Below are 18,920 nucleotides of genomic sequence, written 5' to 3' on the forward strand. Positions count from 1 at the left end.
CTGACAGTTTAATTATTGATAGTTTACTTTGGGCAAGTATCGACCACTCCTTTGTGAAATAAGCTAGGCTCTTAGATTAAAAACAACAAAACCTCTTTCCCACAGCGTGGCAGCACTTCCCCCTGGTAACAAGGTTCACTGGACACATCCCGGCCCGGCTGCTGCTTTGTCTGAATATGTAACTATTGTTCAGCCCTAATGCACGGGTGAGATGTGAATTCGGGAACAAGCCAGGTCCTTCGATGGCCGCGAGAAGGCTCCGAGAAGCCTGCGGGGACCACTTCATTTCTTGCGGCAGCTCTTCGGGCTGAGTGTCCCCAGTCCGAACACCTCACCGGTTCGGCCCACTCCCCGTCGCCTCGCCTTCCCCAGCGTCCCACTCAGGATGCCGGGTCACGGTCGCCCCATCCGGCCGCGCACACCAACCTGCGCGCAGCCTCACCTGCCGCAGCCCGGAGACCTCCGCGCCGCGTCGCCCCGCCCCGCCCCGCCCCGTCGCTCCAGCAATGGCGCCGCCGGAAGCCTGCCCGCGACTTCCGCACTCCCGCCCCGCCCCGCCTGTGGGCGGGGCCCGAGCGGAGCGGCTTCCGCCTTCCTCCTTCCTGCCTGGCGGTGAGTGGGAATGGGAGCGGGAGTCCCTGGGGTGTGCGTGTTCCCAGCGGCGGCCTTGGGTGGGCGTGTGGCGGGGCCGCCCCGGCTTCCCGAGCTCCGGGGCCGGCGGGATCTGCCCGGCTTGGCTCGGCGGATCGACGGCCTGCGCCTGTGAGGCCGAGGGATGGCGGTGGACATGGCCCGGGGCAAGGGGAAGCCTAAGGAGGGAAAGTTAGGAGAGAGGCTGTAGGTGTAGTGCCGCCAGGGGCAGCTCCGGGTCCCCCCGGCTTTTTCAGGTGGAGGAGTGGGCCCGAAAGTGAGGCGAGGATGTTTTGGTCCGAGACTGAGGTGCCCGCAGGATCTGTGGCCTGAGGGCGGTAACTTTGCCACAATCCATGCCCGCCAGTCGCGCTCTTCTATTTGCAAAGTTACTTGCTTTCCCCTGAAACTTGTGTTAGGTCGCGACTGGGTTGGAGGAAGATCGGTCCTTCCTGGACCTTCCTGCATCCTGGTTACAACTGGACGAGGAGGATGTTACCAAATGGGTTAGGATGGTTAACGTCTCGAGCCAGTCTAATGTGTTGAAAGTAGAGGTATTATTTCTAATACAGATACGAAGAGAGCATGGGAATATGGAAGTTAAAACCAGTGGCAGTTTTCTTGATGTGACAGAGTTGTGGCTACCATTTTTTGGGTAGCCTTTATTTTCCTATACTGTATACTAATTGTACCACGGACCACAAAACCTTTAAAGAGTAAGGCAGAGTGTTTGACTTTCTAATGATGTACTCAATCGAACGAGTAACTGAGTACTCTTAAGTACGAACGGTTTAGGCTCTGGACTGGGGGATGTTGGTCAGCAGTGGAGCACCCGCCTGGCGTGCTCTAGGCCTTGGGTTGGATCCCCAGCAACAGAGACAAAAGGCTCAAGATCTCTATGGGTATGTCTCCTGTAACATGTCAGTGAACAAGCTTATCTTTTTATAAGTCAGTGAAAGTAGTTCTTTAAAATTTCTATTCAAATTAAAAATAGAGTAATCAAATAAGCTACTTAAAATACTTGGTTTCTAGCAATTAGTACTTTATTTCAGGGTATTCATAATTGTAAATTCGGAAGGGATAGGTGTTAAAGTATTACAGAAAGACGTTTTTACTTGTCATTTATTTTTTCATGAGAATTTAGATTTTTTCCCCATTCATAATCTTACAGTAGTTATGACTTAATTTTTTCTTTTTCAGCACATCCACTGTGTAGAATTAAAATCTCTACAGAGTATATGGTCAAAAGCAACAGTCATCTGAATTGTGACTGGCTCACTGATACTCCGAGGAAAAATTAGAGATCACTATACCAGCATAAGGTAGATGGTTTTAAAAATCCCTTTCCATGTTTTGTAATTCAGTCTGTAATTGAATACAGGTTGGTAGAAACAAGAACACAGTTTACCATTGTGGCAAAATAGGAAATGCTTCTCAAGTCCTGTCTCTTTTACCAGATGACCCTCTCTTACCAACTCACAAAAAAACAAAAAAACTCAAATCATAACACTCATTGTGGATACATTTCTTACTGTGTTTTTGTAGATAGGGGCTGTCAAAACTGAAAGCCTGTAACCTAGTAGTCATTTTTTGCTGGACATACTAATGTGGATTTAGCATCAGATTTTCCTTACCTATGTTCTGGAAATAGCCATCTACTTCCCCTTTCCCTGAGAGAATTTCTCATGGTCTGGCTTGAGACATCAGACATGAGTCTGGTTTGTACGTTTGTTAACTAGTACTTAGCAGTACTAGTGCTATGTCAACAAGTGAAAGGATTCGGCCCCTTCCTGAAACGAGCATAGGAAACTCCAGATCCTTGCATGTCTGCTCCTTCTTAGTTTGTCTTGAGTATCCTAAGAGGCATGGAGAGAGTCCAGAGGATGCAGTCCAAATGGGCTTTACCCTCTATGAATTGGTCTTCACTGTCTATAAATTGACTGTTTGTGTTGCTCTATTTGAACTATTTTTTCCTAAATGGAGATATTAGTCTCTATTAAAATACTAACTAATACTTAAAAACAACCGAGGGATAATGGGATTCTGATTTAATTGGATGTGTTCTAACTTTCAGGATTTGATTAACCATATAGTCTTCTGTTTTTGTTTTTTTTCCTTCCCTCCAGTCTCCAAGCCCCAATTTCCTGCTTGCTGGAAGATGCTTGATATAAAGGCTTGGGCTGAGTATGTTGTGGAGTGGGCTGCAAAGGACCCATATGGCTTTCTTACAACCGTCATCTTGGCCCTTACGCCTCTGTTTCTAGCTAGTGCTGTACTGTCCTGGAAACTGGCCAAGATGATTGAAGCCAGAGAGAAGGAGCAAAAGAAGAAACAAAAACGTCAAGAAAACATTGCAAAAGCTAAACGACTAAAAAAGGATTGAAGGTGAACAGACTCTGCCACTGGACAAAAACCGTCTGGGAAATTCTGCAGCTTTGGAAGGACTCACTAGGTTCCAGTTGATTTCGTGATAGTATTATACAGTAAATTAAATCTGACCGTATAGAAGAGTCATGTTCTGACCTCAATACTGAAGTAACTTTTAGGTTTGGAAATAGAAGCTTGCTGGAACCCACTGACAGGTATTTAAGTTTAGCATTTACCATACAGGTGGAGCATACCTAATGTGAAAATTCAAAACTCAAAGCACTGTAAAATCTAACACCTGTGTTCAGACACGATGCCAAGTGGAAAATTCAACACCCTATTTTCTGATGGGTTGCAGTCAAAATACAGGTGCGTTCAAAATCCATAAAATTATCATCAAACCAGGAGAAATAAAATTAACCTTGTGTTTGGATTTGGATCCCATCTTCAAGGTATTATGAAATACTCTAAAATCTGAAAAATACAAATAAAACATTACTGGTCCCAAGCATTTTGTCTGCTTAACCTGTAGTGAAAATTCTTTAAACTGACAGTCATTTGCCATTTGGAGCTTAATGTACTCAGGTAAAAAATACAATGTAGAGAAAAATGGTTTTAGACTATGAATCCTGTTTAAATGGTAGTTTAAAATGGGGTTCAGCTCTGGACAGAGGATATTAGGAATGTAAAAGAATTACCTTCTGAGGTGAAAAGTTTACTTTGGTGTAAAAGAGATAAAGTGTATTAATCACTATTTTAAAATCATTGCTTATTTTTTGGAATGAAAGCATTACTTTCTCAAAGGAAAATTTTATTAATGACTATGGCTATTTGCATTCTTAAGCTTTAGCCATGAACACAGCTAGCAATTATTAAGACATTTCTTCATTTTATGTAGGTGTCTCATTATCTTGACCATGGATAGAATTTTTGTACACTGTCATTTTCTTAAATGAGTTTGCTAAGAAGAATAACATGACTTAAAGCCAACAGTGAAAACGCCATGTGCTTTTGAAACCTTGGTTCCGTATTTTCTTACAATCACTAGGGCTGTGAAGTAGGTAATGTCACCAGATAATTTGCTGATTGCATACACTACTTTTGTTTTTATTCTGTTTGTAACTAATGTGGCAGCGATGTCCTGTTACTTTTTACTCATACAGGATCAAAGTGAAAATTAAAATTACAAATTTATGAAGTCATACTTTATTAAACCAATAAAGGTTTGAATTTGGGAAATTTGTCATGGGTGTAAGAGTGAGGGCAGGAACTGCAATCAGACGGCCAGAGTGCAAAGCCAGGGATCTTCCCGGGCAAAATAGACTTAGAGACTATTAAACATGGCTTTTCTACATGCATGGTCCAGTAACTTTATTCACTGCAGTATTTAACTGCTTATTAATGTCTTCTGTACCTCTGATAATGAATTTTAAGTTATGGTAATTGTCAAATAGTCTGACTAAAAATGAAACTAAATGTCGAAATAAATTTGATACGTTTTTATAAAGAGGTCTTGAGTTTTTGTGTTTTCTAAGGGAGGAGTAATCATTTCAGTTACCTATGTCATGCAGGTTAAGGCTTCAAAATATTGTGAATTTCGCTGGGCGATGGTGGCGCACACCTTTAATCCCAGCACTTGGGAGGCAGAGGCAGGCGGATCTCTGTGAGTTCGAGGCCAGCCTGGGGTACAGAGTGAGTTCCAGGAAAGGCGCAAAGCTACACAGTGAAACCCTGGCTTGAAAAACCAAAACAAACAAACAAGTTTGTGAATTTCAGTCATAGCTAAATGTGCTAGAAATAGGATAGTATTTCTGAAAAGAATCCAGGGATTCCTGAGTGCTGATGGACTAGCTGTTTGACAGTAACTTTGTATACATGAGATCAACAAACATTCAAAATGACGGTGGGGCATGCTGTGTACAGTGTGTAAAGCAGAGAATACTGTCAAGTTTGGAATTCTTCAGAAAATTCCGTCTTTTCTCATTGAGAAACAATATTCCTGTTGGAAGAATCTTACTTGTTAAATGCTTGCTTGTCACTCTTGAATTTCTGAAAACTAAATGCAGCCATTGCCCCTTGGTAGAAGGCTAGAAAAAAGCCATCCTTTAGTATTTTGCCAAAATAATAGAGGAAAATGATTGCCTTTAATGTTTGTATCTGGATATAGGATCACTCTGGTCTATTCTTATTTGGAATAAATTACTTAAGGCCAAGCTCTGCAGTTTCAAACACAATAACAGATGGTCAGATATCAAAGTTTTGAAAATGCAAATGGAATATGGACAACTTTCTTTCCTTCATAATTTCTTGACTTTCACAGCCTCTCCATGTCTTTTTTTCAAAGAATAGAAACAGTTTGAAAAAGTCTGGCTTAAATAAACTCAGGTTACATTTTAAGTAATGTAGTTAATGAAATAGCATTTAAAAAGATCAATACAGTGGTAATTGGTTCAAGGTTAATTAAGAAATAAATGAGAGCTTTCTATGTTGATTAAAAAATGGTAATGATTATTTCCTTATTTTTTTTTATTTTTTGAGATTATAATTACTCCATTTTCTCCCTACCTTTCCTCCTTTAAACCCTCCCATGCCCCCCAATCCCAACCCCTGCCATCTTTCAAATTCATGGCCTCTTTTTCTTTGTTACATATATACATATGTGTGTATGTATGTGTATGTATTCCTAAATAGAACACGCTCAGCCAATATAGTCACTTTTATGCAAATACAGGCAGAGCTAGGTTATCTGATTAAACCCTGGAATCAGAAACATATTTTTGTGCTTTAAAAGTTTGCACAGTGTTAAGCCCATCATTGCAGAAGTATACTACATACATTTTAGTGGAGGCATAGAAAACTGCAAGAATTTAGCTCTTAAGGTATACCTTATACAAACACTTAAACTCTTAAGACTAATAACTTAAAATAGGTTTAATTCTGTCTTGAAAGAGACATAATTAAAAAAAAGAGACATAAACTTTGAAATGTTCAAATATAGCTAATTAAAAAGTGAAATGTGGCAGGCAAGCTATTTAATATTTAAATTCTACTTTAAATGCTTCACAGCTAGGTGGTTTTTAAAAAGTAGAAAGGCAGTTGAGGCCTGGCATGCCAGCAGAGGCAGGTGTGTATCTGAATTTGAGGCCAGTGTGGTGTATACAGTGAGACTCTGTCTCTAAAACAGAACCCAAAGGCACATGATAATCAGGCCAAAATTATATCTTATTTATTATGTAGGAGATTCAAATGACTGTTCCTGCATCACTTACCAGCAAACCTAGTACTTTCTATTAAAAAAAAAAAAATCATATGTTCTATCCAAGTTTTCCTTTTTAGCAGCTGTGGAAGCCCATTGTTATCCTCACAGTATCTGTGGTTGGTTCCTAACTGAGCCCGAGGACCTTATGTACTGAGTGTTCACAGTGGCATGACACTTGCCAGCATGGTAATCCAAGGAGGGGAAGGGTGAGAAAATCAAGCATAGGATTCAAATCTGAATATATTGAAGCTTCTATATTTACAGCATCACATTATACATAATAAATACCACAAGCTTTATGGAACACAGGGTATACAGAAAATGCAAAGTGATTAACTTTTAACCTTTATTTGTTGAAATAGCCACATCCACATCAATGAAATGACTTTCCCATAGTGCTTCAATGATTTTGTCTTTTGTTATCTTCTGGCATCCATGAGCCTGGCTGAAAAGTCTGACCAGTGCTGGTGGGAGCCACTGAGGGTTCTTCCTTCCCGAAGTACGGAGCAGCAGCGTGTCCTTTAATCTGAGTTGCAGCAGGTGAAGGCAGCAGTTCTTCGCTGGGCTCTTTACTGACCTTATCTTTCTCATAAAAATCTTTGCTTTTTATTTTAATTTCTTCTCTGTATTTTTCATTCTTTAGTATTTCCTGCACATACATATAATTGGGAAACATTAAAATTTTAGTTTAAATAATTCAAAGATTTTATGGCAATAAGTAAATCAAAATATTAAAAGAGACTGCATTACATGTATAGATATGCATAGGCTAAGGCTGGGAAGGCTTTTGATTATATATCAGTACTAAAATGTTCTTTATGTTATAAGAGAAGACTGAGGGATCATAGAAAAATATTTGCTACTCAAAAAGTGAAACAAATGTGACATAAGAATCTGAATCACTCCCCCAAATTTTCAGCTTTAAGGCTCAGCATCAGTGGCCACTTCTTCACTGCAGAGGAAGATGTGTGTGGGTATCCTAGAGTGCTACTCCAGCCTGCCACTCTTGTGTCCTGGGAATGTGAATGCTAAATTCCCCTTCTACAGTGCCAGATCCAAGTCCTAATGTAGTGGTTTGAATGTAAATGGCCCCCAAAGCTCATAGGGAGTAGCACTATTAGGAAGTGTGGCATTGTTGCAGTAGATGTGGCCTTCTGGGAGGAAGTGTATCACTGTGGGGGTGGGCTTTTTATATATATGCTCAAGCCATGCCCAGTGTCTCATGACATTTCCTGTTGCCTTTGAGTCAAGATGGAGGATTTTGAGCTATTTCTCCAGTATCATGTCTGCCTGCATGCTGCTTTGCTTCCCACCATGATGAAGATAGACTAAATCTCTGAACTATAAGCCAGCCACCCCAATTAAATGCTTTCCTTTATAAGAGTTGCCGTGTCTCTTCATTGCAATAGAAACTCTAACTAAGACACCTACCTACTTCTCTCCCTAGAGTAGTCCAGTGGAAGAGGACAGGAGCAAAGTTCATGTCCTAGACACTAGCTACAGAGAGGCACTTCACTGCTGGAGATGCTTCCTCAAATCCTTGCAATTGGCAGTAAGTTCTATAGCTTTGCTCTATCTAGCATCTACACTATTGTCTTTCACTGAATACAAGACTGTCATATTTAAGGAGCATCATTACATGTACGACTCAGAAAAGGCAATTAAATCCTTCTGGGTTTTAACCTTTCCCCCTGTAGGGTAAGGAGGCAGGATAAGCATCCTTCACGTAACTAGTCAGAGCGATGAGAAACAATGAGAGTGCAAGGAAACGAGAGGAAGATTTTCAGGGTAGGAAAGACAACTGGAAAGCCAGAGGGCAGAGAACCAGAAAGGCACGAAGCACCCACATCTCCAGGCTGGCTCCCTGGAAGGGAAGGTGTGAAGCACACTGGGAGAGTGTAGACCAACAGTTCCAGTTACAGAGAGTTAGACTGGAAGGGACCCCCACTCTGCGGCAAACTAGCTTTCATAAAGAAACCCACCACACAAGCGCTGTGACAAGGAGTCATCTGGAGAAGAAGGGATCTGTTGTTAGGGACTAAGTTACTCGGGGCGTCAGAAGACATGGGACAGCTATAATTCAGGGTTCCTTGGGACACCCTAACAACCACAGAATCATAGAGAAGAGGTGAGGTGAGTTCACCCCAAGAAAGCCCCTAAGACATTTAAACAGAGGGGCAGGGAGAACTGTGGTGGGTTAGGTAGTTTGGGAGAGCAGCTGGGTATGGTTTATTATGGAGACCATGTTTGAGAGCAGGGCTTGCTTGGCTCTATGGCTCCCCCTTTCTGACACAGGATTCTCTGGTTGGCTTGCTTGTTCTGAGCATCAGGGGAGCCGTGGACATTTGCTATGTGTGGGGGCACAGACTGGAGCACATGAGCATTTAATGGCCATCCTCAGAGACTAGCAGAGGCCCCCATGTGTGGGCCTCGAGTGAATGCAACCCTGTGCTCTACTGTTCAACCCCTGGCGGGGCCCAGTCTACATCTGATAGGAGCCTCGAAGTGGCCTATTTAGGAAAGTAATGCCAGGAGTCCCCCAGATCTTGGGAAGGATGTGAATATCCAGATGCACATGACCAGAAAGAACCTGTCCATATCAGATTACAAGTAAACTGAAAAGCACAGAACAAAGAATGAATAGGAACGCTGCTGGGCAGTGACAGTGTGACAAAGTTCATGCTGATTTAAAGATAGTGACCATTTATTCTACTCTGCTAAAATAAAATAAAATAAACCCAAAACACTCAACTTCTACCTATATCTTTTTAAAAAAACACTTATTCTAGGGATTAAGCCTAGGGTGCATGCATGCTAGGCAAATGCTCTACTACAGGGCTACATCCCTACCTTACCCTATTCTTTTCAAACAGGAAAGGGTGTTGATACAATGTAATCTTCAAATTTCTGACTAAGATAGTGCAATTAGTACTACACTGGTACATACATACACACACACACACACAGTAGATAAATATACAAAACATAATTAAACTTAGCAGTGGTCAGTGCCCAGCTGAGACATCTGAAAGGTGAGGGGTCAAATGATGGAATCCCTGTGTTATACCATATTTCTGCCTGGATACACATTAATGGACTGTCACATGGGGTGCCAGAACCCAAGCAAAGGAGGATTAAACTCAAGTGATAAAGACAGTTGCTTAGAGACTAAGGAAGATAGAATACCCTGGACATACTGTCAAGTTCTAGACTCTGCATGGGGACCCCCTTGAGTGTTCAGGATATAAGCTGAGTATGTGCAATGACACTCCACAAAGCTAGCCAGGAAGACTTCTGGCCCAGGAATACTGCAGAGCTGTAAGCTGACCTACTCCTGGAGCTGGCACTCGATTAGAAGACATTCAAGCTCTACCAGCCACAGGAACCCATGAGCACCTGGGGCAATCAGTATAAAGACCTTCGGACTACTTAGGACTGGAAGCAAACTGGCAGAAGAGCAGAGCTTACTTTAGAACTGTGCTGTTCAGTGTGGCAGCCGGATGTTATTTGAATTTCACTTATTTAGAATAAATATGATTTAGAAAACACAAAGTATTTAATAGCCAAATGTATATAGTGGCTACCACACTGGAAAAGACAGATACAAAAATCTCCATCATTACAGAATCTCTTCTTGGACTATACTGTTCTAGAGTTTATCTAAAAAACTTAAAAATAATCCTCCAAGACTTTAAGATGATTCTCACGTTAATTAATGGTTCTTGAGTACAAATCTCAGTAAAAAGACAAAATACTGTACACACTAAATAAAGGAGTACCTTAGTGCTCACCATGCAACCTAGAAGGGGAGGAGGTGACTCAAAATCAGCCAATAGCAACAGACCTAGAAATGACGGAACCAACAAATAAGGACTTCATCACAGCTGCTGTTGGAATGTCAGCTATAAATTAGGCCACAAGGAGTAGAGGAAAAAAAGGGAGTCGAGAACCAAGTGAGAAACTAAAGGTCAAACTATATACAACGAAAACTTGAAAGCTGTTTAGCGGCCACCCAGACAGAGCTTAAGAAAGGAATCTGAAAGTAAAGAAGAATTTACAAACTGAAATGAGAGATTTAAAAAATCTTAAAAAATAAAGCCTCAGCGAGGTGTGGGACAATAACAAGTTGTTTACCATACAAGTAACTTGAACACAGAAAAAAAAAAAAAAAAGAGGAAATAATGATTAAAAATACCCCAAAGGGTTACAGACACAAACCTGCATATCCAAGAAGCTCAACAGACCCCAGTGAGGACAGTCATAAACCAGAGCACACCAAAATCAAACCGCTAAAAACTAACGAGCAAGAGCCATTCTTCAGAGTAAAGGGGTGCAGTAATATGAGATAGAGAAATGTTACTGTAGCCGGGTGGGGGTGGCGCACGCCTTTAGTCCCAGCTCTCGGGAGGCAGAGCATGGCGGATCTCTGTGAGTTCGAGGCCAGCCTGGTCTACCGAGCGAGATCCAGGAAAGGCGCAAAGCTACACAGAGAAACCCTGTCTTGAAAAACAAACAAACAAACAAACCAACAAGTAAACAAAACAGTCTTGAGTAAAACAAAAGACTGCCGCATAGAAGTCCATATCCTGTGAAAAAGTTCAATAAAGGAATAAAAGAAGCGTTTTTTAGGCAAATAGAAGCGGAATTGGTCACAAGCAAATCTGTATACAAGAAACATTAGAGCAAATACTTCAGCTAAGGGAAAGTCCTCTAGACAGAAACCTGAACCCCTGCAACAGGATGAAGCCCACCGGGAAGGATCAGAATGAAAGGCTTCATTGCAGAGAGACTCCCAGGGTTTCTGGACACTCTGCTACATGCTGGGCATTCTAGAACTCAATGTCCGCTCCTTTCCAGTTCTCAAAACATATGAAGACCATCAGAATACGGTCCAGTTCCTAGCACAGCGAGTCCTCAAGCTTTGTGGACCTAGTTCAGTACAAGCCCAGCCTGGAGGGCAAGAGGACTGCTAATCCCCATATGCAGCCCTCAGACTAACAGCACTCTGCATTAGTTACGTTTCTCACTACGGTGTCTTAACACCCAACAAGAAGCACCTGGAGGGAGTTCCAAAAAGTGACACAAGGTGAGGAGATACTGTCTGTCACAGCGGGGATGCCGTGGCTGCAGGATCATGGAGGTGAGAGTGTGCAGCTGGATGCCTCGTTTTCTCACATCTTGGCAAAACAGGAAGTAGATGGCAGTCAGGAAGCTGGGCTAGACTATAAAACCATCAAGGCACATTCCTAGCAACTTATTTCTTCTACTCCACCCCCCTCCCCCCACACTTGTTCTTGCAATACAGCATTACCAGGTAGGGACTAGTGCTCAAGCACACATGCCCATGGGGACATTTCACAGTGACCACCGTAAGCCCATCCTACATCCAAGGAAAAGACCTGCTTATCATGCCTTCTACGCTCTACAGCATTGGGGAATGTATCAAAATGCTCCTTTGAATCAGTATGAAGCCAAGTCTCATGGAGTTAATAATCACAAAGTCATGTGTGAGGTCAGCCCCATTCTGAAAGTGACATGGAGTCCCACGGAGTGACAGCTGAGGAATATTATTCCATACCAAGCTCAAGAAAGAAACTATACTGACTATGGAGACAGAGTGAACTCAGTCAAAATCTGAATGCCAAGTTGTTCCTTAAACGTGTTTGTGAATGACCAGCATCTGTGGTAACTCTCATTTAAATAGGCAGCAGAAGCTGTTTAGCTTTAGTCAGTATGTGTGGGTTTGTTTATGGAGCCCTGTTTTGGTGAAAATTGACAGAGGGCTTCCTATTGTTTGAATTTATAGATTATTTTATATGCCAAAATTATAACATTAAATGTCATTGTGGAGGATGAGATACAAAAGCAAAAGGAAACTGCCTGAATGCCTTCAAAATGCTCACCACGTAAGGCAAAGCTACAACGGCTGTTTTCCCGGTATGGCTCGTTAATGTGAACTCAAGCTCCCCCAAGGTGTTCAAGCCCTTTGTAATGCCATCACTTTGCTGAGAGCCCTTGGGTAGCTATACTCAGTGTTGCAAAGTGATACATGAATCATGAGGCCAAAAAGCTTTTCAAGTTTTTTTTAATGGCTTAAATATGCACTCTACTAATATGCTGACATATAGCTCAGTCACAGACACTAGGCATGATATGATCAGGATAGATAATCTCACTTCTATCAGTCTTCTATGAGGAATTCTAGTTCAGAGGCATTTTCCACAACATCGAGGAAATCTGCTCTGTCATACAGTTACAGCTATAGGACATCTTAAGTAAAACAAACAGGAATTTAGACCGTTAAAGGGCGGTAAAACAAATGGCAGACTAGAGAAAAGGTCCCCACAATGCGTGTCATGAGAAAAGAAACAAAGTCGGTGTAAAACTGAGCCTTGGAACCGAACGCTAAAATCTGGGAGAAGGGAGAGCGCCCACACATGCTCTCTGATGAAGCTGTCATCGACTGGATGAAGGTTTCCATGACTTGATGGGTTCTGGGGACACGGAGGGGTAAGAAATAGCTGAGTGAGTCCTAAAGATTACCCAGAGTCTTCTCCTTCACATTCTTCTGTCTCAGAGAGCGCAGCTAGAAAAGGTGTGCAAACGAACAGTTCTGAGTCTATACTATTAAATGGACTTGAATATTTAAGTGTAGGCTTAAGGACCCATACTAGAACATTCTAGAGTATTATTAGCAGTAAACCTGGCAACAAGGGAAGGAAATACAAAGTGTTCAGGTTAGAAGCAACTCATTATTAATTTAAGACATATGTCACTAATTTCTTTTAATTTTGGGTCTGATATATGAATATTAAGGATAAATTATTGTTTCCATGGTGTTATTCAAGATCCCAACTCCCCAGGCCAGTTTTTATTTTTAAAATATTCAAACTAAGCAACAGAGAATTAGTCCATCAAGGAGTTTTTCTGTAATGCTTTATGTACACATATGTGATAGTGATATGATACTCATGTCAAATTCAAAAGGTTTCAATGATAACCGACTTCAAAATCACTTTTATTATTTTTGGGGGGCAGAAGCTTGGGACTGAACCAGGGCCTTGAACATGCTAAACATGCACTCTGCCCCTGAGTTACTCCCTCAGCCATGCCATTTTCACAGAGACAGGCACAGTGGTGGGACAGGCTAATGGTCAGTCTTTTATTGGGCAGTTATCAAGTTTGCTTTGAAATTGCTAGACATCTAATCTGAAAATAAATAAATAAATGAAGGAAGGAAGGAAGGAAGGAAGGAGGAAAGAAAGGAAGGAAGGAAGGAAGGAAGGAAGGAAGGAAGGAAGGAAGGAAAAGAAAGAAAGAAAGCGGATACAGGTTAAAGACTTATACACTTTACATCACAGCCTGATTCTTAAGTTCAAGCTCCATGTTCCCGAGGTATATGTACCTACCAGGACAGTTTAAATAAATTTAACATTTCATTGTTAGAAACTTTCTTATTTTATGAATAAACAAGACTTAGGAGTCAGATTTTCAGGCACACTACTGGGTTCTTCTTACATTTTTTCTATAGGAACAAAACTGTGACTCATTTTATGAAGTTAAAATTATACTACATACAGAAAGTAAGAGTAGGAATTTATAAAACATTACCAATTAAAACTGTAGTACATTCAACAGTTATTGGCACTATACACAGGAAAACATGTAATATAAAAATATAAGGAAAATTTTGTTCTCAGAGAAAGAAGTATTTCTAAAATGTTTATATTACTAAGTACACTCTCTAAAATTTATATATATTTTAATCTCTTACCAGACATATGCCATAGACAGGATAAACTCAATCTTACTGATTCCATTAGTGTCTTTTCTAATTTAAACAGTACACGCTAAGAGATACATTTGTTTAAAATCATATTAAACATTTTAGCATATAAATTTCCTCTGAGTTAAATAAAATAATTGCAAACACAAAAGGATTTAATCAACAAATTAAAAGTGAAATTTGGCCGGAAGTATGTTTCTAGATGCTTTATTACAGACAGCCACAAAGATGTGAGCACATTACATTATTAATATGGCACAGAGACCCATACCTCAACAATTCTATAGTGGGAACTTTCTAAGCTGAATATGCACATTGGGGGGGTATGTGTGGAGGTTGGAATCGAACTCATGGCCTTGACCACTACCACTGTATTATATACCACACCCTGGGAAATTTATTTGAGATCAATTTTGTAACATGCTGAGACAAATTCAGTCCTAGCAAATACTGTGTTGAAGTCTGAGCTTGAGAATGCTGTTCCGTTGTTTAATTACAGTGATCCTCAGAAAGAATTCTGTGTTCAGACCCAACGAAGGGCCTGAGATATTAATCAAAGACCAATTGGTCTTGCCCAGATGGTAGGATGATCCCAAAGGGTAAGGGAGTAACTAAGCTCCAGCACTCAGGTTAGAAGGCTAGCACCGGCTGCAAAGACATCTATTAGAAACAAAGAACAGTCGAGGGAGCTGTGCTCCAGCAGACGCTGCTCCGCTGTGTGTTCTTGCCAATCACTCGCATGCCTCTGCCAAATCAATGTCACAGTTAATTTATTCACTTTCAAATCCATTGCAAACATCTCTGATCAATTACAGTACTGAAAATGTACCCCGAGTTTTGTTGTTTTGACGTGCTTTCTTGAACTCTCCTTCTGCATCCCCCCTCCCCCAAACATCTCTAATTACAAGAAGTTGATCTTGCTGGTTTTTGTTATTTGAGGGCACAATTGTAAGGTCTGTTTATATTCCTTGTTGGTTAGGAATTTCTGGCACTGAGTTTCCTGTCTTTGAACTCGAGCCAGATTAATAATTAAATCTTGAAATGTCACTAAAAAGAACTAATCACAGAGCTCGTCATTAATAGTTTTGTGGTGGCATTTCCTTTAATAAAAGAAATGAACTTCCATATATATATATATATATATATATATATATATATATATATATATATAAAACCTCTGAGCATAAAGACACCATCATTTAATAGAAAAAGAAACTTAGTAGTTAAACATTAATAGAAAATAATTAAAGTTACTTAGTTTTAGTTCTATTTAATTGAACTACTCTGGGAGGAGACAAAGAAAACGCTGCTCTCTTATGTGAGAGCGGGAAAGGCTATAATCCCTGGAAGAAAAGGCAATGTTGGGACTCCATGGCTTTCTTCTAAGTGAGGCAGTGATGTGGCTGAGAAGCAAAAGCCAGGGAGAAAAGAGAAGGTGCCCTCAGTGAGCGGATGCTAACACTTACTGAGTCATGTGCCTGTTGGAGAGAGAAGAGGAGTTGGGCGCATTAGGCAGAGTCAGGAGTCACAGCTTAGGCTGTAAGAAGGCTGTCATACAGAAACAAAGATGCTATGGTCACAGGTTGTACACTTAGGACTTGATGTAGGGACAACACAGACTGTGCATTTTCTATTCTCCTATGCACTCAGTAAATGAAGACGGAGCACCTACACGGCAACATTATGTTCTTAGGAATTGTCCTTGGTGTGCGTAGAACAAGCCACAGTGGTACCTTGCTGTAATTCTGATCTAGAGAGGTGTCAAGACCCAGAAAAGCTGTGTAAACACCAATGGCCATCATGTGCCCAATGCCCAGGGGTCCTATTTCCCCATTCATTGGTTCACTCACACGTTAAAAAGAGCCTCCTATGTGCCACAGAGTACAGTTAAAGGATATAATTTGTTTTGTTTTCTGAAACAGGGTTTCTCTGTGTAGCCCTGGCTGTCCTGGAATTCGCTCTGTAGACCAGACCGGCTTCAAATTCACGGAGATCCACCTGCCTGAGTGCTGGGATTGAAGGTGTATGCCACCATGCCTGGCAAAGTATACATTTTTTACTCTGTGCTCAAAGAATTAGCAATCCTGGGGAGAAAGTTAAGCACAAATGTATTAAATTACAGTATGATCTGTAGTGCTATTAAGAATAGGATGTCTGAGACATGCAGAAGAACAGGTAGTCTTCTAATATTAACCTCACCAGAGGACCAGCAGGTTAGAAAGAGTTTCTTGGAGAAGATGATATTTGAGTCTTAACCAATCTACAGACACTAATCAGAGGAACTAGAGTCTGTAAGAAGAGGTGTACATGTGTTCAGAGCTGAGGAGGAGAGTGGCACAGTGAGTTCATGACACTCGAAGTGGGGTCGCAGAGGACACAGGACTCAGAACATGCTGACTCCTGCAATACAGTCTCGGACACTAAGGTTTTATTCTGAAGGCATTAGTGAAACATTTTAGACTTTGAAGCAAGAACAGGATTCCAGAGAAAATACAGATTTTTTTATGTAAATTTGAATTTCAGATAAACAAACAACCTCCTAGTATTTATGCCCTAAATACTGCATGTGGCAAACTTATACTTAAAATTCATTGTTTATTTGCAATTAATGTTTAACGGGCTACACTATATTTCTATTTGCTTAATCTGCAGTCATAAATACAAGATTTCCATGTTCACTTCGTTTTTTAAAAATGTGACTATAGCAACTGTGCAAATTGGACTGGAAGGCGAGGGAGGCAGGGGCGGACATACTAGAACGGAGCAATGAGATGGGGTTACTACAGAAGTGCAAGCAGGAAGGATCGGGTCAGAAAGCACACGGCGGTAGTGAAGCAAAGACAGAGTCGTTGTGCAGCTGGGTACATGGCACTCGGTTACCAAGCATGGGGAGGGGAGGCAGGCAGAACCACTCCCACTTCTAAAGGGCTGCAGAGATTGGCCATGGTTGGAAAGAGAAGACCTATGCCCAATCCTCAGCATGTGGACAGGTGAGACTGAGGCTATCCTGAGCTACAAAGTGAGAGAAAGAGGTGCATGTGTGTGCGCACTACATATTAGACATACCAAATGAAATGCCTGTAGAGCATTCGGGTTCTCATACCAAACTGTCAGCGCCTTTGTGACCAAATCTCCAAGCACTTTTGGCCCCAAGCGTTCCAGGGCTCAGGCATGGGCCCTGTTTTCTATGCTCTTTCCATGGATACTTGTTTCTCACGTGGCAAGTTTAAATATCATCTCCGTATGCTGAACAATCTCAGATTTATACCTTCAGCCCTGATTGTTCCCTAAGATCCAGAAGCTTAAGTTAAACTACATAGCTCCTTAGACTTGGGTGTCTAATTCAGTTTCATTTAAACATGTCCAAAGTCCACTGAGGCTCAGAGGCCTAGCTTAAGGTCACACCACTAACCTATACTTGAAATCTGCTTCTACCCACCACTGCCTGGTAAATTCTTCACCAGCCACTCACAAGGCTATGCACAGAGCTGGGACCAGTGCAGTTCTGTCCATCTCCAATGTTCCCTGATGCCTGAAAGCTTTGTCTTATTTCACGGGGCCTCTTCCCTATCCTCCCCTGCTAAACTACAGACCGGCTCCACCGCAACAACCCACATCAGGCACAGACAGCCCTGAGAGTTAACTATCACTCTTGGAATAGGCTCTGTCTTGATCAAACGCATCCAGTGGGCAGGATCAGATGAAGAGCTGGTGGAGGTGGGACAGGGAGGTAGGAAGACTTAGAGGAGGAGGGGCTGGGGGAGTAAGTGGGAGCTGTGGGGATGGCAGGGAGCTGTGCTTCACCAGCAGTGGATAACTTAGCTACCCTGACATCATTGTGGGTGCTCACAAAGCCATTGCTGTGTCCCCATCCCTCCCATATCTACTAGCACTAAATCTTTCCAGCTCTCCTAATTGCGTCTTGAACTCTACATTTCTCTCCACCTCTCTTGCCAACAGCATTTCTTGCCTGGACCACAGGCACCCTAACAGGTCTCCTTGGGCCTCTATGATGTAATGTTCACAAGGCAAACAGCTCCCTCTAACAAACCTTTCAGGGGTTATTACAAGTTACGTCAGATGAGCATCTGGCAGATATAGAACACTCATGAGATCCTTTCCAGTGGCAGGGGTCTGTGACAGGGCAACACCTATCTGTCCACAACGGTAGCATGTCGCCAGCAGCAGAGGGCCACCTCACTACTGCTTTAAGGGAAGCCCGTCCACACACTGAGACAGGCGGGACACAAAGTTGGGCCACAGCAACCAAACGGGCAGTCTAAACCCCTAAGGACTCTGCAGAGCTGGGCTGGGCCTCCATCAGTGTTGGGCTTTCCCTTTGTCCTCTGAGACTTCCTTTTTCTTTCTCAAGCCTATCTGCTAGACAACCTTTTATTGGCACTCCATCTTGGGCCTGCCCCAAACAACCAACCTCCCACAAGGATCAGGTGACCTGCCTGGGGTCTTCCCCTCCAGTCACTACTACGCATGCTCCAGCCCCACTGGCTTCTGTTCCTCAGACCCAAGTTGCTGGGCGCCTTTCTGCCTGGAAGGCTTTCCTTCCGGGTAGTCACAAGGCCGCCTGAGCCGTGGCTAAGGAGAGGGAGGCGGACAACCTACAGAGAGCCCCTGGCTGAGCTGTGCAGTAACTGTTTCACAGGGAAACCTGGCAGAATGGCACCACCAAGGAAATTTATGTTCCGCCGTTGCTCTTCCATACCAGGCTCTCCCTCCTTCGCTAATCTTTTATTAAAACAAACAGGTTTTCTGCATAGTTTCCATTTTGCATAAAAAAGCAGATTATTGATCCATCCTTCAGCTATCATTTGCAGTCATATATAATCAATTTTTGTCACTTGAAACTATCATGGCACTAAC

At 42.1% G+C, this 18,920-nt stretch overlaps 2 protein-coding genes across 3 annotated transcripts in view; one reads left to right on the forward strand and one right to left on the reverse strand.

Moving 5' to 3' along the window:
* Positions 1–548: 548 nt before the first annotated feature.
* Positions 549–4,506, forward strand: Smim15 (small integral membrane protein 15). 2 transcript variants are annotated; one of them, XM_036207385.1, is made up of 3 exons: positions 549–612; positions 1,831–1,952; positions 2,757–4,506. In XM_036207385.1, exon 3 carries the CDS (start codon positions 2,789–2,791, stop codon positions 3,011–3,013), a length of 225 nt encoding a protein of 74 aa, XP_036063278.1. In that variant the 5' UTR covers positions 549–612; positions 1,831–1,952; positions 2,757–2,788; the 3' UTR covers positions 3,014–4,506. The 2 variants fall into 2 exon arrangements, with proteins under 2 accessions (XP_036063278.1, XP_036063279.1); XM_036207386.1 differs by lacking the exon at positions 549–612 and adding an exon at positions 623–1,532.
* A 1,694-nt stretch (positions 4,507–6,200) lies between these two features.
* The window catches only part of Ndufaf2 (NADH:ubiquinone oxidoreductase complex assembly factor 2), a 113,605-nt gene continuing 100,885 nt past the window's right edge, over positions 6,201–18,920 (reverse strand). Inside the window, exon 4 of the mRNA XM_036207370.1 lies at positions 6,201–6,905. Coding sequence (XP_036063263.1) covers positions 6,657–6,905 — 249 coding nt within the window. The 3' untranslated portion in view covers positions 6,201–6,656. The remainder of the gene's footprint in view (positions 6,906–18,920) is intronic.

Source organism: Onychomys torridus, chromosome 15 (assembly GCF_903995425.1).
Source record: "Onychomys torridus chromosome 15, mOncTor1.1, whole genome shotgun sequence".
Classification (NCBI taxonomy): Eukaryota; Metazoa; Chordata; class Mammalia; order Rodentia; family Cricetidae; genus Onychomys; species Onychomys torridus.